This window comes from Aotus nancymaae, unplaced genomic scaffold (genome assembly GCF_030222135.1).
Source record: "Aotus nancymaae isolate 86718 unplaced genomic scaffold, 86718_ANA_hifiasm-v0.15.2.pri h1tg000019l, whole genome shotgun sequence".
Taxonomy (NCBI): domain Eukaryota; kingdom Metazoa; phylum Chordata; class Mammalia; order Primates; family Aotidae; genus Aotus; species Aotus nancymaae.
Genome location: NW_026988431.1, coordinates 17086062 through 17110425, shown reverse-complemented (window position 1 = coordinate 17110425; position 24364 = coordinate 17086062). Strand labels below are relative to the sequence as shown.

The following is a 24364-nucleotide window of genomic DNA, read 5'->3' as shown; positions in this document are numbered from 1 at the left end:
GATCCTAAACAATCTTGTGAGGTGGGGAGGTGTTTTTATTCTCATTTTACAGATGAGGAAACTCTGGCCCAGAGAGGTTATGAGACTAGTCTCAGCCATTTATTTACTGGGGGAGCCAAGATTTGAATGCAGCTTGCTGACCCCAAAGCCAGTGCTTTCTCCATATAATTTCACAAAAATAGTGCTCAGCAGAGTTACAGCCTTAAAGCCATGATGGTAGTCTTTAGATTCCATGCATTTAGGACCCTTTGCAAGGCCTGGATCTTAAAAAAAACAAATTCTACTCTGCTGTATTCATGCAGGTCTGACAAATAGCAGTAAGGCAGTCATCCTTCTTAGCAAGCTACCTACGATTGACAAAGCCATATATTTTTCTAATGGAAAATGTCTCCACAGATAAGGAAGTAAAGTCACTTAACTCTCCAGGATTCATTAACTAAAGCTGATGTTGCTGCTGATGCTGTTGTTAATGTCCCACAAAATTAATCTAACAATGCCTACTAACTCCTTGTTCACAAATCACACACTCTAAATTTGGAGTGCCCTAGAATGGTATCTCTTTTCTTGTTAGTAAAACTGCTGAGAGTCATTCACTAGCAAGGCTGGCAAGTATATGTTTGCTATTGGAAGATACTGGAAGGAGAAGCTGCCATTAATAAAGCATGAATACTTGTCATTCACCAGACTGAACACTGGAAAAGTGACATTGTAGCTTAGAAAAAAGGTCTCTGAGGCTATATGGGGAGGTCTGAGGGTCTTAAAGCTGGCCCCCATTGAAGGGGCTCTCCTCCCAGCAGATTGCTGCAAATGAGTGGTCTTCAAATCTGTGCTCCCATTGGCCACCTTTCTGAATGTCAACATCCGGAAATAAGTTTAATATTTGCATTTTGTGAAAGCATGACCAAGAAAAGGTAATACTAACCTCATCTATAGCTTTTTTATAGCTCTGAAATGAGAGGAACCCAATCCAGAAGAATCCACAGAAGGATGAAAAGCCAGCAGAGAGGCAGCAGATTAGACACAAAATTGGAGTTGTTAGTACACAACTGATAAACACAAAAAGGCGAAGAGAATGTCAACCCAGAATGTTGCAAATCCCTTCATTACTCTCAATATATGTCCTTACTTTAAGATGTTAAAAAGAGAGTAAACCAAAAAGCTTCATGTTCATTTCACAGAGAAGATTCTCATTTAAACAGAGTAAGTGGATAGTAATTCATTCCAAATTATCAACTTTCAAATTTCAGCCTCCACACTCTTACTTCTTTCTTTAAGGCTACTTGTGGGTCTATCATATTATAGCAGTGAAGCCGGATATTAAGTTGTTAGGACCCCTGTCGGACCCTGCTTAACAAGTTTGGTCCCAAGAACCTAGTCTTGGAGGCGTGAAAAATAGCAGAAAAACTGTAATATTAATTCATGTGGAAAATCATATGGGGAGAGAGTAGAACAGATAAAAGAAATTCATAGAAAGTGCCCAAGTCTCTTTAACTGCTCCTTTCAACATCTTTTTGCCAAAGTTGCTGAGTAGAAATTATAGAATGATAAGAGTTGTTTCTCTTTCTGTTTTATTGTTAAAGGACTGCTAATGATCAGCAAATATCCAAAGGCAGAGGAGGCGATCCAAGATATCTTTTGTTCTTTTTTAATCAGGTATGACGTTTTTCTGGACGTTTCTAGCATCCATGTTTACTAATCTCAACAATTTTTGTTCATATCATGAGTGTATCCCCAACTACTTAATCATGTGGGTTCTCTGGTAAATTAAAGAGTTCAAAACTCTTGCAGAGAAAAGCACTCACAGCTGGTCGACTGGGCCGGGTAATGTCCCTGGATTCCTCTGGTTTCACCTTGGCAGGCTCATGAGGGAGAACAGGTGATCCTTCTGACTTACTGTTGGCTAGAGGAAAAAACAGAGGACAAAGGAAAAAAAAAAAAAAAAAAGAGATGGCCATCAAAAAGTGCTGGGTCAAGTTCTTAATGAATCATCTGTGATGAGTCATCATATTGGTATTACTCAGTGAACACGTCATTCACTTGAGCAAATCCTCAAGCACATCCATGAAAAATATAATAAATGTTCAGGCAAACACATTTAGGCTTGTCACCTGGAAGTCACTAGTAACAAGAACAACAAAAAAACCTGTAGCAAGTACCACCACCACTTACTGAGCATTTCTTATGTGTCAGGCATAGAGAAAATGCTTTCTATGTCAATTATTTCATTTAATCCTCATTCCAACCCAATGATGTGGCACTGTTTTCCTATTTTACAGTGGAACACAGACTTACAAAGATGCCACAGCTGTCCTGAAGTCACACTGAAATTATGGACAGAGCAGGAGTTCTGTCTGATTTCTGAAAGTCCTATTCTCAATCACTATGCTAAACGAACCTAAGTTAAGGTTCTATGCTTGTTTTCTTCTTTTACTACTTGTCCAATCAGGATAGGTTATTTTGATGAAATTTTGTGAGAGGAAAAACAAAAAGAAACCTATTTTATTTGGCAGAATGTTTTTTAATTGGGGATGGGAGTGGTCTCAGCCCTTTAAAAATGAAAGAATGAGGTGAGGGCAGGAGAAGGGCCCGAGACTGGAGGTACGAAGCAAGGTCGGGAACCCTGACAGCTGCAGAGCAAGTGGCATCTCTGCGGTCTATGAGCCTACAGGTGGAGAAGATGCAATTTAGGGTAGGAGAGGTTGTTTTTATTTTTTTTTAAAGTGGTCTTTCTTGGACAGGGACATACTGGGGATACAAGCGCCCTTTTAATCCAGAAAAACGAGGGGCTGAAGGAAATAAAAAGTAAGCCTGATCAGATCAGGGAATTAAAATGGTATGTATTTAAGTTTGGTTTATGTAAGAATTTGCTCTAAGAATATGAAGTTGCCTATAAATAGAAGAAAGGTAACAGAATGGATGTTTTTCTTTCTTTCCTACATGTTTTTCAGAGACAGGGGCTCTCTCTGTCACCCAGGCTGAAGTGCAGTGGGGCCATCATAGCTCACTGCAGCATGAACTCCTGAGCTTAAGCAACTCTTCCACCTTAGCCTCCTGGGCACCTAGGACTACAGGCATAAGCCACCACACCTGGTGGTTTTCTAAATTAAGGAAATTTATATTTGGATCAAAGCAACAAAGACATATAGTAGACAGCTCTGAGATGTGCCACCGATATCAGAAGAATGCATATAGAGTCAGCTATTGGCCAGTCCATATCCCAATTCAGAGATGTGAACATCAATCACATGTTAGATATCAAGCTTTTCAAAATGGAAATACAGTGATTTTACTTATCTAACACCCTAAAAGGGTATTAGGAGATATAAGGGTAATAGGAGGTGGCATGTAATAGAGTCTAAGAAAGAATAAAGAACTGAAGGTTTTCATCAGACAGAGAAACTTGTAGTATGTCAGTATTTCTCGAATTGCAATCAAAGTACTCGTCTTTATCACTTGGAAGCAAAATTATCCTCTGAAGAAGTTAATTCTGGAAGAGTGAATTTTAACTGGCTAGAAACACGTATTATTATGTATCATCTCCTGAACAGTAATAATGTTTTTCATAGGCTTCCTCATTAATGGAAACTAAACAATGATAAATAATTTGAGGCCGGGCACAGTGACTCACGCCTGTAATTCCAGCACTCTGGGAGGCTGAGGTGGGTGGACCACGAGGTCAGGAGGTCAGGACCACCCTGGCCAACATGGTGAAACCCTGTCTCTACTAAAATACAAAATTAGCTGGGCATGGTGGTGTGCACCTATAGTCCCAGCTACTCGGGAGGCTGAGGCAGGAGAACTGCTTGAACCCAGGAGGCGGAGGTTGCAGTGAGCCGAGATCGTGCTACTGCACTCCAGCCTGGCAACAGAACAAAACTCTGTCTCAAATAATAACAATAATTTGAATTATATATTTAGAGAGTCTAATTTTTACCTAATAGGAATAACCAGAGGAGTCAAATATGTTTTTTCAGTCAAAGATTTTATTCCCTCCTTCAAGTGTATTCTACCTTAGTCTTTACTGAATTTCATTTTGAGAAATACATGGTATTCTGAACTATGTATATGAACTATGTTCAGAATACTAAACAGGACAATTGGTGCAATGGATACAGGGCATTTGTAGGTAAATGAAACTCTGAAAACTGGCAATCAAAAGGAAACAGAAATTCAGGTGACTGGCAAGTGACTGTATTTTCGAATAAGACTGACATTTGGTGATCTCCCTGGAAAACACTGGTGTCTGAGATTAGAAAAGGTTTTGTCCATGCTGATGGTTCACACATAATTAGGGACACTGGCTCACTCCCCTGAGGAGACTGGAGTTGAGAGCAGCTGAGGGGCTCTTCAGGATCACACAGTGGTGGCCATGCCTGGACCAGAGTCAGGAAGTAACTAACCTTATTCCCTGTCCACAGCTTTCCTCCCAGGCAGTGTTGCCAGGTAAAGGTAAGAGAAAGTTTTACCTCGAACTCTGGTGCGTTCACTGGATCCTGCTTGTGATCCAGGCTGGGAGCCTCCTTGGGAGCTGGGCTGGGAGCTGGGGGTGCTGGAGCTGGAGGAACTGCCACTGCTGGTCCTCTGCAAGGGGCTCTCCAAGATGGGCTCAGTTCTCCGGAGATCAGGGTTGCTGTGTAAGTGGCGGAGCACATTGGTTACACTCTCCAGACCTTGCCAGTTTTGTAGATCACATATTTGAAAAGGGTTAATACCTAAAATATATAAGGAACTCAAACAGCTCAATAGCAAGAAAACAACCCAATTAAAAATGGGGAAAGGACCTGAATAGACATGTCTTAAAAGGAGACATGCAAATAGCCAATAGGAATATGAAAAAAATTGCTCAACACCACTAATCATTGGGGAAATGCAAATTAAAACCACAATGAACCAGGCACAGTGGCTCTCACCTATAACTCCAGCACTTTGGAAGGCTGAGGTGGGAGGATCACCTGAGGCCAGGAGTTCCAGACCAGCCTGGGCAACATAGTGAGATCCTATCTCTATAAAAAATTAGCTGGGCATAGTGGCATGTGTCTGTCATCCCACTTACATGAGAGGCAGAGGTGGGAGGGTCACTTGAGCCCAGGAGGTCAAGGCTGCAGTGACCCATGATCTCATGACTACACTCCAGCCTGAGCAACAGAGCAAGACCATGTGTCTCAAAAACTAAAAACATAAAAAAATTTAAAAACCCCACCAAACCACAATGAGATATCACTTCACACCTATCAGAATGGCTATTCTCAAAAGACAAATATAGTGAGTGTTGGTGAGGATGCAGAGAAAAGGGAACCCTTGTACCCTGTTGGTGAGAATGCAAAATAGTACAGCCAGTATGGAAAAACAGTATGAAGATTTCTCAAAAAACTAAAAATAAAATTATCATAGGATCCAGAGATTCCACCTCTGGGTATATATCCAAAGGAAATGAAGTCAATACGAAAAAAAAAAATCACGATATTGAAGATGTAGCTGTACTCCCATGCTTAGTGCAGCACTATTCATAGTAGTTAAGATACGGAATCAACCTAAGTGTCCACTGATGAATGGATCAAGAAAATATGATCTCTCTCTCTCTCAAAAAGACAAAAATACTACATGATCTCACTTATATGTGGAATCTACAAACATGGAATTCAAAGAAACAGAGAACAGAATGATAGTTGCCAGGAGCTCTAGGAAGAGAATGGGAACATGTTGGTCAAATAACACAGTTTCAGTTGGACAGCATGAATAACTTTTGGAAATCTGCACACCATGGTGACTACAGATAATAAGGTATACTTGAAAATTGCTAAGAGAGAGCTTAAATGTTGTCATCACAAAAAAATGATAACTATGTGAGGTGATGGATATATCGATTAACTTGATTTTAGTAATCATTTCACACTGTATACATATATCAAAACATCATGTACACTGTAAATATCTATACCTTTTATTTGTCAATTATACCTCAGTAAAGCTAGGGGGAAAAAGATCTTGCCATTGATAGACACAAGCATAGTCCAGTCCCCAGTGCGAAGAAGTAAAGAGAGCACTTATAAGATCTTGAGAGGAAGGGATCAACGGAAGATGACAGTCATACCTTCCTTTGTAGAGTTTCTGACCAGATACTGATGTGGACAGGATGAACTCTTGTTCATCACATTAAAAGTACTAGCTCTGTGCCACACATACACCATGGAGTACTATGCAGCCACAAAAAAAAGGATGAGTTCATGTCTTTTGCAGGCACATGGATGAAACTGGAAACCATCATTCTCAGCAAACTGACACAAGAACAGAAAACAAAACACCACATGTTCTCACTCACAAGTGAGTGCTGAACAATGAGAACACATGAATACAGGGAGGGGAATATCACACACTGGGGCCTGTCAGGGGGTGGGGGGCTAGGGGAGGGATAGCAGGGGATGGGGAGATTGGGGAGGGATAGCATTAGGAGAAATACCTAAAGGAGATGACAGGGGGATGGATGCAGCAAAAACACCATGGCACATGTATACCTATGTAACAAACCTACACGTTCTTCACATGTACCCCAGAACTTAAAGTATAATAAAAAAAATTTTTTTTTATAGTACTGGCTCTGGATGATCAATCTTCAAAGAAGGCTTATAAACATTTTTTTTCTGTGTTCATTGTTAAAAATCTTGAAACATATTAAAAGGGAAAAAATAAGGAAGCAACACACCTAATCTCTGTACCAGGAGATACTCAACTATATTTTACTATTGTACATGATCTCACTTATCCGTGGAATCTACAAACATCAAACTCATAGAAACAAAGAATAGAATGAGAGTTGCCAGGGTTTTTTTCTTTTGTATATATAGAAGCATACTCTATATTCAGTTTTTTCTTTTGTATATATGGAAGCATACTGTATATTCGTTTTTACACCTTGCTTTTTTCCCTTACCTTCATTGTGAGTATATTCTTATGCTTGTGTAATAGCTGTGTTGTCTATTATATAGATGAGTTAGCTTGACCATTCCTCTACTATTAAATATTAAGGTGCTTCCAATACATTGCTGTGACACATAACGATGAGATGATAATCTCCCTGCATACAAATAGCCAATCACATTTCTATTTCCTGCAGTTAGAATTGTCGGGTGAACAGGTGTAAGTTTGGGATGTGTGTGTGTGTGCATATGTGTGTATGAATGTATAAAGGTATGACTAATTTTCATTGAAGTAAATGTGATGGTCCATTTCACTTTATACAAGATTTTATGCTAAATTGTATCTCATTATTTAAGTGCAATTTTAAAAATTACTATTGAGGTAGAAGAATTTTTATTCATGTTTATTTGCCATTTGTAATTTCTCTTCTGTGACTTGCTTAATTAAGTCCTTTGTTCTTATAGTTGGTGGAGTCTTTGTATTTTTTATTATTTGCTTGCAGGAAGTGTTTGTATACTTAGATTATTATCAAAGTTATTTGATCATTATTATAAAATGCTGATTCAAGACCAAATTTGTTTGTTGGTAGGCTACTAGCCTCCATTTTATAAAAAGGTATTACTGTATTTGTCTTCATTTATTTACTGCCACCACAAAAGCAGTATCCATTCACTCACTCCATTGTTCTATACCAGGCACTGGGTCAGGCATTTGAGATATGATAATGAACAAGACACAGCCTGTGCTCTCTGTGAGCTTAGCTAGATACACACAGCCCATTTCACACAGTGAGCACAGAGCCATATGGAAGCATGAGGCAGGACCACCTAGGCCAATTTTGGCCATCAGGGAAGCTGTACCAAAACATGAGACATCTAAACAGTGGTGGTGGGAGGCAGTTGCTGAGGATTTTATGATTTTGTTGTAAAAAAAAATAAGCAGCATTCTCAAGGTTTCTCTGAAGATCTTCCTTTAAAATGTGTAACTCATAGGACTTTTTATTTTTCTGTTAGATTTACATAGTGCTGGGCACAGATAATTTAGGGAGACCTGAAACTCAGAGCTCAAATCTATTGCCACTCAGATGCTGAGAAGACAAACATCTCATGTCAGCTTCCTCCCTGGTTCTAATATCTTCAGTTCCCCAAATGGAATTTGTTAAGTCACCATACAGCTATGATTTTAATGCCATGAGATATTTTATCAAAACATAATTTTATGCTTTAACTTTGCTCTGCCCAGTTTAAGAGTACCAAGTATGTATCAGGTATTCTGTACTGTTTTGGATGTCAGATGTTTCTCAAATAAATTTGAAAATGATATGACCCCTTCCTTTGAGATACGTTTAGTTTAGTCTACCAATAACCCGGTCACCAATGGCAACTTTATAAGCAGCAATTAAACCAAACAATTTCTTTCTGGAAACTCAAGAATCTTGCTTTGTGGTAATGTTATCTGTCAAAAACATTTGATTGAGTAGGAATAGATAGTGACTATGGAAAGCGTCAGTGAAAAACACAGGTAAAAATAAATATGTTCTCATGATTTGTTAATTTGATCATATAAATGTAGACTCTAACAATATTATCTTTGAAACTTTTGTGGTAAAGGGGTTGCTAAGTCAACTTAACAGTAAAATCCGTTGCAGAGTGATCATTGGTAAACTTAAGAAAAACTTCCAAAATTTGTGATATTTTAATGGTATTCCTTGTGAAGTAACTATTTTCATGACAATTGTGTGCATCAAATTGACTAAAATAGATTTAGATCCATACTGGAAATACTCATTTAGAAAACGTCTAAATGATAAATGTGTAATACTTTTGAAATAATCTAATTTCAAATTTTTCATTTTTTAAAATAAAGAAACAATCTCATTTCTTTTAATTCCCCAATAGCAAATTCTTCCACACTGCCCTCTTTTATTAAACAATAGTGGTCAGAAATTATTATGCATAATTGAATAATTCCAAAAATATCTGCGCTAAAAAATGTACTGCTCACCAACTGTATTGCAGATTTAAGAATGATAAGCATTTTAAGGTTTGTTGGAGTTGCTTTCATTTTGTGGAATGGTAATGTAGTATTCTTTGTATTACAAAAAAAAATAAAAAATCTCTTGAGAGGAGGGTAGCTGGTGATAGATGCTCTGAGTTTTCTTCCATGGTGGCTCTGGTGTGGTAGCAGGATAGAGCTACTTGTTCTAATGTAGCACTCCTTTGATTATTTAGCCAAAACTTTTGTGTTAAGCACCAACTTTGTGAGACTTACTGGACCAGTATGAGGGATAGAGGAGAAGCACAGGCCGCAGGGCATACAGTCAAGTTACAACATAATCATGGAGATGGGATATATGCCGTGGAGACAATAGGGAGCATGGCAAAACTGTATGTTGCGTGTGAAAGAGACTAAGTATCGTCGGAGTTTGGGGGACAATTAGTGCAGACTGGAATGGTCGACGGCAGTGTTATGAAGGAGAAAGAACTTGACTGGGCGTTAGAGCAGGGAGCAGGAAGGCTGGGGAACAGTCGGAGCAGACACAGGGCTGGGTTGTTTTTCCTGATGCATGTGGGTGCAGAGAGGACACCAGCCAAATCGAGTACCAAGTCTGTGTTTGGAAACCTGGGAGAACAGAGTGATCAGAAGAAAAGGGTGAGTTGTATAACAGTGGCCTTTAAAGCCTAGAGGGGAATGTGTACCTCCTGTGGTACACGTCAATGACTGACCAGGAGAGAGGCAGGCAGACCAGTTAGGAGGCTGCTGCCAAGTCAGATGATGAGGCCGGGGCAGGGCTGTCCTGTGTAAAAAGGAACATGGGCATTAGCAGAAGCAGCTGGGATGAGCGTACGTCCTGACTGGGCTCAGAGCCTCTTCCTGTGTGAAGCTAATTGGATCCCATGGGTATTAAATCCCTGACCAGGACCTCATTAGTACAAGTTCTCCTCACCAGAGCTAACCAGTGTGGGTGCTGATCTTCATAGGTTGCTATTTTTGCTGCTGGAGACTGAAAGAAGTATTAGTCTCTATGTTACCACACAGAAACAGAGACAACTTTACAATCCCTTTTCCACCTTTTCTTTTGGTAAAAACATGAGTGGTTTGAGAAAATGTCATGCTGTTCACATTTTTCTCTCCTTTATTATGTATTAAATCATCTGGCCTTGGGGCTGTGGGGTCCGAGATAAATGCTCTTAAGAGGATCAATTTCAGAAGAATCCCATGAAATAATAGATATTCCTTGTTCACATCTTAACTGAGCCTATTCAGATCCGAAAGTGTAAAAACCTGAAAACATCCAAATGGATTTCTTTAAATGCTAACTTTTAGTTCAGACATTTGCTATCCTGCAGATAATGCTGTTTGGTCTATAAAACACCCAGTAAAGTAAAAATGTGGCAATTAGTCCATTCATTTGAATCATAAAAAGTCAAAACAGAAAATTGGGATTACAAAGTAATTTTGTGGCCCAAATGCTTGGGCCAAGTCTTTAATTAACTGGCTGACTGCCAAATTTCACTTTACTTTGTTCTTTGATGACACAGCCAATGAGAAGAAATGAGCCATAAGAAAATAGGTTTGAGATGGGACAGAGAATTATTTTTTGAAATTAATCATTTAGTCATTGGGTTTGACTGGGTATTTCTGAGTTAATTTGAATCTTTTCATATTCGAATGTAATTGTTTGATCAAATTATAATTTACTTTAAAAAGAATGCATACATCAATGTTAAGGATGAAAGTGCCTGGGATATTTAAAAATAGTTTTTGTTTTTGTTTTTTTGAGACGGAATCTCACTCTGTCTCCAGGCTGGAGTGCAGTGGTGTGATCTTGGCTCACTGCAACCTCTGCTTCCTAGGTTCAAGCCATTCTTCTGCCTCAGCCTCTTAAGTAGCTGGCACTACAGGCACACGCCACCATGCCCAGCTAATTTTTGTAGTTTTAGTAGAGAAAGGGTTTCACTATGTTGGCCAGGATGGTTTCCATCTCTTGCCAAGGTGATCTGCCCGCCTCGGGCTCTCAAAGTGCTGGGATTACAGGTGTAAGCTACCATGCCTGGCCTACAAATAGTATTTTTAAATGATCAAATCAAATCAAATCTTGATTTGAATTCAACTGATCACCCTCTCAGCATGAGGCATTTGGGAATTTATATAACAGGTGAGAATTACCTATTGATATTGCAGTCTGAGCAGTTCCCAGCTACATATGCATGAGAAGGAAGGGCAGGGAACAGTTGCATGGGGTCAGGGTGACTGTGTTATTTCCCAGACTTTAGCCATCTAGGAAGGGAACTATCAAAAGCATCTGATGACACTAGGTCTAGCTCCGGAAGGGAAGTGTTTGCTATATAAATGGGTCTCATGGGACAACAGCTTTGAAAAGATAGTGATTGCCACAACATAAGCGTAAAAAACAGTAAGATCAAGAGGAGCTGTTAACAGACTCACTAAAGCACATGGTGAGAGTGGTGGGGACAAAATGGTGCTGTGTCAGTCGACAAATCAAGGGCTCTTTTGCCTTGGGAAAATGAGGCAGCAAAGCAAGCTGCACCCATGCTAAACAAATTAGCCCAGAACGGTGCTTAAGAATGTAGACTCAAATCTTGGCTCTACCACTTACTACTTTTGTTCACCTTGGACACATGTTAGTTTCAATTTCTCCTTCTGTAAAATGAGGGTGATTATAGTCAGCACCTCACAGAATAGTTACACTGTTTAAATTGGTGTATATATATATATATATATATATATGAATGAATAAATGAGACATATGTGTGTGTGTGCTCCAGAGATGTTCACTAAATAAAGAAATAAGTAATAAGTTGCCCTAATCAGGCAGAAGGCAGGGAACTGCAGGCATTGCCCAATAACACTTTTTGACCAACCAATGGCTGTACAGCTGTATCTGCTTAATAATGTATATAATTAAAAATATATTTTCTATAGGGCTCTTTGATTTGGTGTGGTGCACATGGACAGTGCAAGAGTGACATAATAGGGGCTTTTTTGGGGAGAAGGAAGGATATTCAAAATAGTAAAAGCTTTACTTTTGTTCTCAAGCTGTAGGTACATGCTTACATACTGACCATTTTAACTCCAAAGCCTTCTATTCAGGGTAGTAAGTAGTTGACTGATTTAAACATTGTTTCCCAAACTATCGAAAAATATCGCACATTCTGCATTTACTATAAAACATCTTGCACCTAATAATGGAGTTCATTACTACTAAATGCAGGAAGCAAAAACTGAGCTTCTTAACCATTAGGCCCTGCCTCGTTTTTTTATTTAAAAATTGATTTAGCACAACAATGATTTATTTCTCACTCACATCACAATATACACAGGTAGAACTGCTCTCCCTGATGGTTCTCTAAGTGGTGACTTGAGGGGCCAGGTTCCTTCTGGGTTGAGACACTGTTACCTTAAACTTGTGGTCCCTAAGTTTGCCACAGAAGGAGAAGAGAGAGGTTCTGCCTCTTTTAGTTAATTCACATATTTACTTCAAAGCAAAATAAGAAAGTGAGGCTAGAAATATAATTTTGCCCCTGCTAGTACCTGTAGTCCCAAAGAGCAGCAGGTATATTATGACCCCTGGGCCCTGGAGTCAGGCAGTCTTGGTTTGAGTCACTGGGTCCCAGGGCCACATGCAGCTTCAGTATATATTTGCTGAATTTAACAAATGAATTAAAGAATGATAAGAACAAAACATGCTGAATCTGTCCCTTATTAGCTGTGTCATTTTTACTGGAATCCATTTTAACTTTGCAAATTTCCTAGTCACCCTTGGGAGTCACTTCAAAGAAAAGGCTGGGAGGAAACAGAACATTGACCAAGTACAGGAAAGCTTAGAAGCACTGCAAAGGACAGATTATTTAAAAGCAACCCCTTTTGAAATGGCTTTATGGATGGGTGGTCATCTGACAGATGGCACAAAAAGAACTATGAGAACTTCATTAGGACCAACATAGAGTAGGGGTCTGTGTCACAGTAATGGCAAAATCACATCTCTTCGTGTCCATGTCCCTGTGGAGTTCCTTTCCATACTGACTCAGGGCTTAGCCAAGTGACTTGTGATGGCCAACGGGATATCGGCAAAGATGATGCAAGCAAAAGGCTTCAAAAGTCATTGTGCATTGGAGCTTTCCCTCTTTAAATGCTCTTCTGAGATCATCAAAGGGTAGAGAAGCCCAGAATGAAAGACCACGTGGAGCAAGAGGTACAGCCCACCCAACCACTCAGTGCAACTGCACAAGTGAGCCCTGGTGAGAGCAGCACAACTCCTTAGCCAACCCACGGCGTCGTGAGAAATATTAAACTGTTATTCTTTCAGGTCACTAAACTTGTGGTGATTATACTGTGCAACAAAGGTGAACTAAAGCTATTGCTATCACAGTAAATAAACCAAATCCTGAAGCTTTTAAAAACGCAATGCAATCTAGAGCCGGAAATCTGATTTACATCTGAAATGGTGGTCACGTGGAGACACATGATAGCATAAAAAGGGGTGTTCTGTAAGACTGTCCTATGTGCAGAGAAGAGGCTTCTTCACCCCCCACCCCTAATCTCTGACTTTCATTGTAGGTAAGTAACTATTACCTCTTAGCTCACTTCCTCCTTTCCTCTGTAAGTAGAAAAATGTTAGCCATCTCTGACAAAGTCAGCATTCTTTGGATAAAGCATAATATCCAAGAGGAAAAGCTCATTATTTTATAAGCCACTGACAATCAAATACAATTATCTTAGGCCTTAATGTCATTAAAATAGCACTTCAGAGGGAATGAAAGCGGCTTTTTATTTCACTATATAATGATAGTTCTCTCTCATCTTGGTTGACAGAAGGAAAAATACTTAAAGTTGAAATAATACTTGATCTAAAGAAACTAAAATTCCAAGCAACCGATCCAATGAACAGAACCCCAAGGGCAGGGTTCAAAAGAAGCAGCAACACTGATAATTAGGGATTGATCGCTGCTTGAAGAGGGGTACTGATGAAGTTCAGGCTGGCAATCCAGCACTAACGTTCCTCTGGCTGCCTGGTCACAGTGGTCCTAGTCTTCCTCAGTGCTGCTTAGCTGCTTAGCAACACCAGCTCAGTGTGAACCTAACAAGTAGCTGGAAAAAAATGGCTCATTAAGAGCCTCTTGCAATTGGTAATTCCAAGCAGAATGGGCCAGCATCTTTGCCCTAAAGGGATTCATGTTCTTAGTATAGTTCCAAGTTATTGCTGGGCTGACCCCTTCCCTAAGGCTTTTCATGTGAAGAGGAAAATTAAAGCTCTGTGATTTAAAGCATTCCGTATTTTAAAGATACGTGCACATAATCATAAGCTTCATTTCCAGTCATTCTCCCTTACTAGCAAAGGAGGGTCCTTCTATTGTGAACACAATGAAGAATAAAACAGCTTGCCAAAGCACATCCTTTTTATAGCCTTCGCAGAGGCCATTTGCTATTTCAGTTGATCCTAAAAAGTGATGTATTCATCATGAAAAATCTGAGGGAAGCTTGATGAATTATAACAGCAAACAGCATCTGTTACCATAGAAAATCTGCTCAGACACTGTAAAGATATTGTTTACTTTCCAGCTTCTTGAGACCTCTACACCAACCAGTGGAAGTGGATGCAACTTTCTGACTGTAGGAATGTATATTATTGATAGGAAATTCTGGAAGGAGGTCACAGAGCAAGAGTAGAAGCATAACTGTATTTCAGTGACCTTCAAAATGCCAAAGAGGCAACTTCCTCGTAAGAGCTAGTCCTTCTATAACTGCCAAGCTGGAGAAGCTCTGAGGTTGGTCACTATTTCCTTGGTAATTGCTTTGTAATGTCTCAGTGGTTCCCAGGGCATGTTTCTTGACCTGATCCTGAAAATCACCTCGAAACAGGCCATAACAGGTCATTTTGTTCTGCTGACTCTATAAAGTAGTCTCAAGTATTGGTTTAGGGTATTGCAACCAGATTTGTATTTGCAATTTTACTCTCAGATTTTAAAAACTGTCAGCTAAGGTACATCTGATTGGTTTCTGGGTTGCCCCATTAATTAATTAATTAATTCATGAGCCTCCACTGAATACTGATTTCTCTGAAAAGCTACTGAAGAAATCAAAGGCATGTGTTCTGGACCATCAAAGTTCACAGTGAAGGTGGAAAGTCAATATGCCACTGAAGTGAAAAAAGAATACAGGCATTTCTAGGAAAGCAATAATGAGAAAGGTGGGTAGGAGCTTTTTCTTTCACCTTAACCACCGTCCTTCCTTACCTTGCTCTGATGGGTTGAGATCCTAATCTGGGTCCCAGAGCACTACCATTCCCAGGAGAATTCTTTCTGGCTAATGCTGGGGATATAGAAGTTGTTCTTTGAGGCACCTGGAAGAAACCAGAATTCAGAAATATTTTCCATAAAGTAGCTTCCTATCATCAGAAAATCCTCCTTTCCGATGATTTTCCAGAAGCCACAGAAACTATCTGAAACAGTAAAGAACTATCTTTCATTCATTCCTCAAAGAAATATTAAACTCCCTAAATGAAATCAAACAAAGGTCTCCTGGCAAAAAACAATGAGCAAATTCAGCAACCATTAAAGAGGATCATGCTCAATCTTAAAGACAAATTTAATGATAGGTAAAGCTAATAATTTTGATACACTGGGCTAAAAATAATTGACCTCTCTTCTCTTGGTTGGGCAAAAGTGGTGAATACCAGGAATCTCTTTAGAGCACCGTTAACTCATTGGAAGTTGCATCAGCTGACAGCCACCCAGATAAAGCCAAGTTCCACTTTTAGTTTACATCACAACTAATAAACAGATAAGGAAATTATGAAATCTGGTGAGAAACTAGAATATCAGGATAGAGCTTGGGACGTAAGTCCCTTCCTTGTTGGTGAGCTCAGAGAACCTACTACAATACATCTGGAATGTTTCTACTTTCTAATTGATTTGCAATTACATACTAAAACCAAAAACCAAAAGCCCTGTGTTTTGGTCAATTAGCGAACTTAATACAACATAATAAAAGCAGAATTAATACTGAAAATACTGGAAGGATCTTTAAAACGGCTGTGTAAGTACCAAAAAGACCTGGGAGGAAAATGTATTATCTTATTTGGCAGGAACCTAAGGTAGAATTCAAGTATATCCCGATTTATAAAACAGACATTTAAAAAATGAAATTAAATATTTTAAGTGCACTAAAGGAGTCCATTATTTAAAAGAATCATATTATGAATCCTAGCATAGAAATTGCTTTCAGTGTAAAGTGTCATCCTTTGTTTTGAAAATTTAATTTTTATTATTCATTTTAACAAAGATGAGTCAGTAAAGCAGAATCACCAAATCAATGCTACCACCTGTTCAAATTAAATATTACTATTCCTATTTTTTCTTTTCCTTACCATAAATGTAAATAGTTGTAGAGAAAAAAGAGCCTAACAAATTCTTAAAACCTTAGTTTTTGAATTCATCTAAAATATTCTCCTAGCTTTATGCATGTATGCCCGCATATTTTTAGAGTGGACCAATAACTTCAATTTTCAGTTTTTCCATTGATGTGTCTGCTCCTCTGCCCACCTTATTTTCCATATTGACTTTTGCTCCCTATGTACCCCTTTTTCTGATGGCATTTCTGCTTCCACAAAGAATCTCAAAAAATTATTGGCTATTTTCAAAATAATGGGACTCAGGTTATAATATCCTTTTGAGAGGAAGATAAGGAAATGTATTTGTAAATCATTGAGTAAAAGCTTCTTTTTCTTCTGGAATTAACAGTGGCATTTTCTGGAAATTGTGGAACATTCCACTTGTCACAGCCTCTAAGCTAAGCTTAGGAAAAGGGGGATTCCTGAACCAGGAAGAATCTGATGCAAAAAATATCTCCAGTATTTTGAAATACTTCCAGGTTGTCTGCAGCCAGATACACACAGCCACATTCCAGAACATTTCTTGGAATGAGTAATGACTTGGTATAGGAAAACAAAAGAACCCAGACTTAGAGATGTTCTGTCCAGTGGAATGGCTGGTCATTATAACCCAAAGATTTTCCTCAGTAGTTCGTTAAAGATGAAATTAAATTATGACTTGGCCTAGAAAGAGCTTTCCTTAAAATGAGGGCAAATAAAATATCCGAAGAACGATACTATCTTCTGAATCCCTGAAATCTGGCTTCACTTTGTGTTGTTAAAAATAGGGATACATGAATTCTCTACTTTTTATCTTGAGGTTTTCAATTGTCTTGATGTAGATGCAGTCATCAATGAAATATCCACTACTCTATTTCTTAATATGGACAGCAAAATAGTCTGGAATACTTGGGGTTGAGAGTTCTAATTTTGGACATAGAATATATGCTTCAATCCACCTGAATTCAGTTTTTTGTGGGGAGAAAATAAAGGTCAGACATGGTAAACGGCAATCCAAATCTTAGCTGGGGAATGAAGAGAGACCAAAACAAACATGAGAAGGGAAAGTGCTTTGGCATTGTCACATTCTCCACTATTACAAAGGTCTGGAATAGTGGTAAAAATAATCCTCATCAGTGATGCTGATGATAAAAAACACCCCAATAAATACTACCTTTGGTGGAATGTCTTCTTCCTGTCGTAACCAAGAGCTTCGGTCAAACTTTTCAATGCGAGTGGGGAGAGGAGGGTTTTCAGAGGTGGGATCTGAGTTCTGGCGTGGCATCTCCACGCGGTGAGAGGTCACATTCAGAGCCTCCTGAAACCCGGAGAGGCCCTTTGTGGGCTGCTCATGCACCGACTGGGAGGCGGTCAAGGCAGGTCCCTGGGATTTTACAGCTACCAGATGTGGGATCTAAGCATCAAAACAACATAAAAACAGCACTGTTAGAAGAGAAAGCAGATCAGCTAGTACCTCAATCAGCTGAAGGAAAAAAAGTTCAGGGGCACAAAAATTGGACTATGGAGAGTCTATCACAACTATATATAGCATGTTTTTAACAGCTCTTCAAAATTTTCCATTGGAACGATATGTGGGGCTGGCACAAAGTTAAATGATTTACTTGGGAATGCTAAGTCAGTGGAATCAGTGAAATAACAACAATAACTACTGTATATTTAGTGAATATTTATTGACCAGCAACACAATATATTTTATAAGCACTTCTCTTCTAATATTATGAACTTCCTCCTTTAGAACTCCCAACTTTCACTTTGGAGAGTGTTGCTCTGTAAAACAAAAACTGCTCAGAATATCTTACTTGTTATGAACTCAATGAGTCCATCCTGAGGTGGATACAATCATTTCCCTCATTTTATACCTGAGCAATGTAAGGTGCAGAGAGGTTAAGCAATACCCTAGATTGATGGACTGGAACCCAGGCATTCTACACCCATAGGCCACATACCTAACCCCTATGATATTCTACCTTCTGCTGTGCTGGCTCTTACCATCTATGCGGTCATATACCTCTTGACACCAGGATGTAACTTTTTGAGTTAAGTATCACAATTGGGCCAAGTAGGCATGTAGTAATATTGTTCACACAGGGAGGACAGGCAGTCTTTCAGTGAAATTGTGCTCTTAAAGACAAATCATTAAAATCTAGAGTGCAGAGCACCACTTTGCCATAGCATTGCTCATACCTCGTAGATACTGCTTATCTAAGTGTGTCCCCTATTACTTCACGAAGGTGAGCTCCCTGGAGACAGGAGCTCTGTCTGTCCTGCTTGTCATTGTATCCCCTAGGCTAGCCCTGTGCCCAGCATGGGGAAGGTGTCCCATAAATTCTGGTTGAGAAAAAAATCTAGAGTGCCTTCTAAATCAAACTGTTAATTCAACAAACATTAGTTTAATATCTATTTTGTGCAAGGACCTGTCAAATACTGTTTGGTTTGAAATTTAAGTCCTGGAATGTTATTAATGACAGTTCAGAGAAAATCCTCAAAGCCCTGTTTAGCTGAACATTAAGCTTCAACCAGAACAGAACCCATTGGGTTTATATTAATGTTAAATATCATTAGATATATTAAATAATAATATTGGCCAGGCACAGTGGCTCATGGCTGTAATCCTAGCACTTTGGGAGGCCAAGGTGGTCAGATTGCCTGAGCTCAGGAGTTTGAGACCAGCCTGGGCAACATGGTGAAAACCCTTCTCTACGAAAATATAAAAAATTAGCCAGGCATGGTGGTGTATGCCTGTAGTCCCAGCTACTCAAGAGGTTGAGGCAGAGGTTGCAGTGAGTCAAGATCCCACCACTGCACTCCAGCCTGGGTGATGGAGTGAGATTCCATCTCAAAATAAATAAATAAATTACATATATATATATATATATATATATGCCAAAAAAAAAAAAAAACCCACACCACACAACCCCAAAACTGAAGCACTTGAAGAATGCTTAAGTGAATTAACTGTCACAGAATATCTATATTTTCATTCTCTGGTTGCTCTCATAAAGTAAATTTTCCCTCTCTTCTTCCCTTTTAAAGGCCAAAGTAAAGTACCTACCAAGGTCAAAGTCAGGGATTTTAAAAGAGGATATTTGTATATTAAAATAGAAATTCCTGTAAAAAATGTATCTTTTCGTGGGTTAGACATGAAAGAATTATATACAAATGTAAAAGAACCGAGAGGAAGATATGCCAAGCCGGCTGGTGCTGAAAAATCTTGGACTTCATTTATTAAAGGCAAACTTAAAACACAAAGAATACTTGGTTTTATCACTACTCTTTTAACTCCAGTTCAAACAGCATTGCATATTTCAAAGGTGACCTTAAAATATTTCATGGAAGTCTTAACACAGGTGGATGCCTGGAAGAAATTTAAGACATTTGGCAGAAGAAACTATATTATTTTTATTTTTCATGGAATTTCATTATCTATTTCACTTCATATTTCATTTTAGCATCTATAACTTAAAAGTCCTGTACTCACGCCTGTAATCCCAGCACTTTGGGAGGCTGAGGCGGGTGGATCACAAGGTCAAGAGATCGAGACCATCCTGGTCAACAAGGTGAAACCCCGTCTCTACTAAAGATACAAAAAATTAGCTGGGCATGGTGGCGCGTGCCTGTAATCCCAGCTACTCGGGAGGCTGAGGCAGGAGAATTGCCTGAACCCAGGAGGCGGAGGTTGCAGTGAGCCGAGATCGCGCCATTGCACTCCAGCCTGGGTAACAAGAGCGAAACTCCGTCTCAAAAAAAAAAAAAAAAAAAAAAAAAAAAAAAGTCCTGTAGAGCTTCCAGAAACCCCCTCCTTTCCTAAAAGTGGAGTAATTATTTTTCTTTACCGTATAGCTTTGAATAGTCATTCTCAAACTCCAAAGTACATTAGAATCATTTAGAGGGCTTGTTAAATCACAGACTGCCAGCCTTCCCCCACCCACAGAGTGGCTGATCAGTTGGTCTGAAGTGGGCCCAATAATCTGCATTTCTATCAAGTTCCTGGGTGAGGCTTGATGCTGCTGGTCCAGTGATTACACTTTGAGAACCACTGGCTTAGAAGATGTAATTTTACTTAACCAAGTCCATTTAATTTTTCCAGTTTCAGGCTCATGCCAAAGTCCCAAGAAAATGAAATCTTATATATATAGATATAGTATACACATATACACACCTCAAAGGTCTCTATGAATTTTAGTTCTCATAATTGTAACTAAAAGGATGCTTGTTCTTATCTTGCAGAAACTCCTATGGGTTCCCAAGGAGGCCAATTTACATAGAAGTGAGTTTGTGGTTGCCTCAAGTTTTAGGGTGATGCTTTTTTCTTTCTTACCTTTTCTTCTACTCTTCAATATTGGTGATTATATAAATTCTATATTAAGGGTCACAATTTGATCGTCCTCTGCCTGAATCCATGTCACAATTGCCTAGGCTTTTAATAGGTTTTCTGGTGCACCCTATTGGGATGCCTGATGGAATGGAGGAGAGACTGTACCTGGGGATCGACTGGTCTGAGCATGGGGGGTGTCCGAGCAGGCTGAACTCCACTAATACTGAAGGACTCCGACCTTGGGGGCAGATTGGGGTCAGATATCCTGTTGGCAACCTTGTGAGGCATGGCAGGGGAACTTTGCCGGTTGAGCCTTGACCGTTCTTCTACCTACAAGCCAAAAAAAAGACAGCCTCGATGTATAGAAGTAGATTCACCTTCTAGCAAGGATTTTCTGTAGTCACCTGCACAGCCATTTGAATCCTCTGATCAACTGATTTTAAGAAGCCAAAACTCTCTATTTCTGTTCTGCATCAAGAATTTGCAAAGAGCAAACACTAGCAACAACAAAAATGTAGAACACCCAGGCCATCACTCTTTTATTACCCATTATCTTGTGTTATTCAGTTAGCAGGGAATTTGTGACCTGCTAAGAGTTTTTCTTGCATTGATTGTGATGTTATCTTACTGATTGGTCATAATGTTATGGGGTCAGTGAGGGAGACAGTTTGCACTCTAGACAATCAAAGGGAATGGTAGCATGCATTTAGATGGCTTGGGGAACATAGAAAATTGCTTTGGGTTGACTCATGGGATGTGAGAGGAAGAACAAGAGGATGAAGCTGAGAACATGCACCCTCCGTTTCTTCACGTGTCCTACTGATAGGCAACTGGGTGTTCCAGGCTGCCTAATTAATGAGCGTGGCCTGTTTTAAATAGACTTCCTGTGTCACTTTCTTTTTCTCTCTTTAAGGGTCTTTCTTTTCAGTTGTCTTTCCTGCTTCCTTAAATACAATGGCCCCCATCATTCTTTCATGCCCAGCTTGGACTCCACTGTCTCGCTCTCCCCTTCCTTCCTGTTTCTACACATGTGGTGTTCATTCTTGCTTCCCCTCTTATTCTATTCCCCTCTAACCCTGCTTCTCTCGGGCTATTTCATTTCCTTGTCATTCCCTTTCTTCCAGAGTCTCTTTCAGCCCAAAGCAGGTAACAGATCCCAAGTGCTCCATGGGCAATGCTCACAGAACTAGTGAATGCTCTTTTTAAACAGGTAATCATTACCCTTAGTACATATTTACAGCAGAAAGACTGTCGTGGAGGACAGTTTTAAAGAGGAATTTAGATAAACAAGATGTGCACTATAAGATACAGCTTAAGATCTTAGACAACTTTAAAAATTCTGTGACTTTTCTTCCAGATCTACTGTGTCCTGTCCTTGATTTCTTCAGGACCAGTTTGACTGTTGTGCTTCTTCCTAAAGCCACCAGGACAATGCAACCGTTCTCCCCACACGGATGGCCTTAATTCTCTTCTGCTGACTCACTGTCTGAGCATTTTAAGAGCCCCCATGCAGGTGTTCAATATTCATGTCTGTTCGCATAGTTTTTATGTAGCAGCTAAAAATCTTTATTCATTTTACTGCCTGATTTGAAATAAAAATTTGAAAGAGCTATTTTCCCTCATCCTCCCTATCCAATTTTGAATTTTTCTAGAGGCAGACTCAATCAAATATACAAAGTAAGTCTGTTTTTAAACTCATATTAATCTCACATATTTTAACACAATAAGATGAGCTACGGAATGAAAAACAGCCCTCTTGCTTCTACTGAGGAGTAATTTGAACATCTATTCCCCCACCATGGCTGTGCAGGGTACATACAATTGGCATCTAGTTGACTTCGGTTTTGAAATCCCATGCCCCAGAAGCTTACCACACGCCAAATAAGATTTGCTGCAAAAAGCCAGGAATATAAACCAGAACATGTATACTTTGTGTGTGCATGTGTGCAAAGTATTACATCAGCAATAGTAATTTGGCTATTGCATTGAGCAAAAGAACAAAGCCAGCTTTGAGATAAGACCACAAAGAAGAAAAAGTCCCACAAAGACAGCAATAGATAACTGAGATCAAGACATGCAATAGATCACTTTTTCAAATGCCAAACTCTTTGAAAGAAGGTTAATGTTTCTAGACCACTGGAATTGGTCAGATATTATCCATTTTCTTATTTTCAGAGTAAATCATTAATATATAAATCACACACAAGCATTCTTCAGTGTCTGAACCCTCACTATCAAAACCAACTACTTGTCACCCCAAATTCAGGAACCAAATATATGCCGAGTGAGGAATACTGTAATTATTAATTTGGGCTCTGAAATACACTGATGGCTTTAAATATACATTAAGGGACAGTATATTAAAAACAATAGTAGAAAAGTTTGCCCCCAAAAACTCTATCTTGAGCAAAGAAACCATTTTTTAGATAAAGAATTCTTTTGGTAAGTATCAGCATCAAGGCTCCAGTCAAAGCATCCCTGCTGCTAACAGGATCACAGGCCACATGGGCCCTAAAGCTATCATTAGAAATGAACAGGGCAGAAATTAGGGTACTGGTTTTCATAGGCAATTAATGCATTTTATTAGTCATGTATAGATGTTGTTAATGTACTTCTAGTAAAAATTTCTTATGCTTTCTAACAGTTAGTTTACATAGTAAATTATATCATTAGTATATTTCAGTCTACACCATTCTAAAAATATATGGCGTAATTGTTACACTTTGAAAATTATTTCAGGAAGGCTCCACTGTACTGAAATTTCCTGGGTTGAAGTTTATCGAAAGAAAACTGAAAATCTAAGAAAAGGGTATAACGATGAGGCATCTCTTTACATACTTTGTCTCAAGAAAACCTAGTCCTGAAGTCTTTAGGAAGATAATGCTGCCCAAGTGTCTTTACACTGCAGCATCACCTTAAGAATTGGAGCAAAGGATCAAATCAAACACTGAAAGTGGCACTTCTCCTAATAACAGTTTCAGAAACAGAGAGAAAGTTGGATAGGGCATCTAAGCAGGCCCTTTTCATTATTTTCATACTAGACAAAGGCCTGTCCCTGGTTTATCACAACTTATGTCTACTAACTGAACAGTAGATAGATATGTGGATGAGACAAAAAAAGAAAGTCTCCCTCCAAACCCTCTCCCATCTAGAAGAAGGATACATGTAATTAAAAACTGGGAACAATAAGATACGTTTCAATGCCTGAAGGTGTTCAAAAAAGTCTAGGAACCAAGTTCCTGCTCCAACTGCCTGCTTTCAAGAAGACATAAGATGCCAGAAACACCACTAAAAAAGTGTCCCAGTACCATCAGATACAGACTGTCAAGGTGCTAGACCATAACAACAAAAGATATCTGTTATAAATGATTTCATAGAAGAAATTATTAGAACTACAGAGAAGATGATTAGCACAGACTGATCAATTTCACTATGAAAGTATTTTTTTCTTATTAAAAAATCGTTTCAACATGAAAACTAAAATAACTTTGAAGAAGTTTGTATAACCTCTGCAAAAATGCTATCCTATTTACTATAGCATTACAGAGAGAAAGAAAAAATAACTGGTCTTAGAAATAAAATTCTGCTCTAGACAGGTCTGTGTTGTCTATTGCATAGCACAGGGGTAATGTCTATGGCCTCTGACATATATATATGTGTGTGTGTATATATATATATATATATATATATATATATATATATATATATATACAGGCTAT

General features: G+C 38.9%; 1 protein-coding gene and 1 long non-coding RNA gene across 6 annotated transcripts in view; one reads left to right on the top strand and one right to left on the bottom strand.

The window, feature by feature from the left end:
- The window catches only part of TNIK (TRAF2 and NCK interacting kinase), a 413784-nt gene that overhangs the window by 47296 nt on the left and 342124 nt on the right, over window positions 1-24364 (bottom strand). For 3 of the 5 annotated variants that reach the window (XM_064378648.1, XM_064378646.1, XM_064378644.1), the window contains 6 exons: window positions 20811-20975; window positions 17484-17723; window positions 15174-15280; window positions 4467-4630; window positions 1803-1900; window positions 923-946 (listed from right to left, as the gene is read on the bottom strand). In XM_064378648.1, the coding sequence (XP_064234718.1) occupies window positions 923-946; window positions 1803-1900; window positions 4467-4630; window positions 15174-15280; window positions 17484-17723; window positions 20811-20975 (798 nt within the window). The remainder of the gene's footprint in view (window positions 1-922; window positions 947-1802; window positions 1901-4466; window positions 4631-15173; window positions 15281-17483; window positions 17724-20810; window positions 20976-24364) is intronic. The other 2 variants (XM_064378645.1, XM_064378647.1) reach the window with 1 other exon arrangement.
- Window positions 803-22267, top strand: LOC135275872 (uncharacterized). Its single transcript, XR_010343441.1, has 2 exons — window positions 803-1653; window positions 22003-22267. It is a non-coding gene; the product is annotated as an uncharacterized LOC135275872 (long non-coding RNA).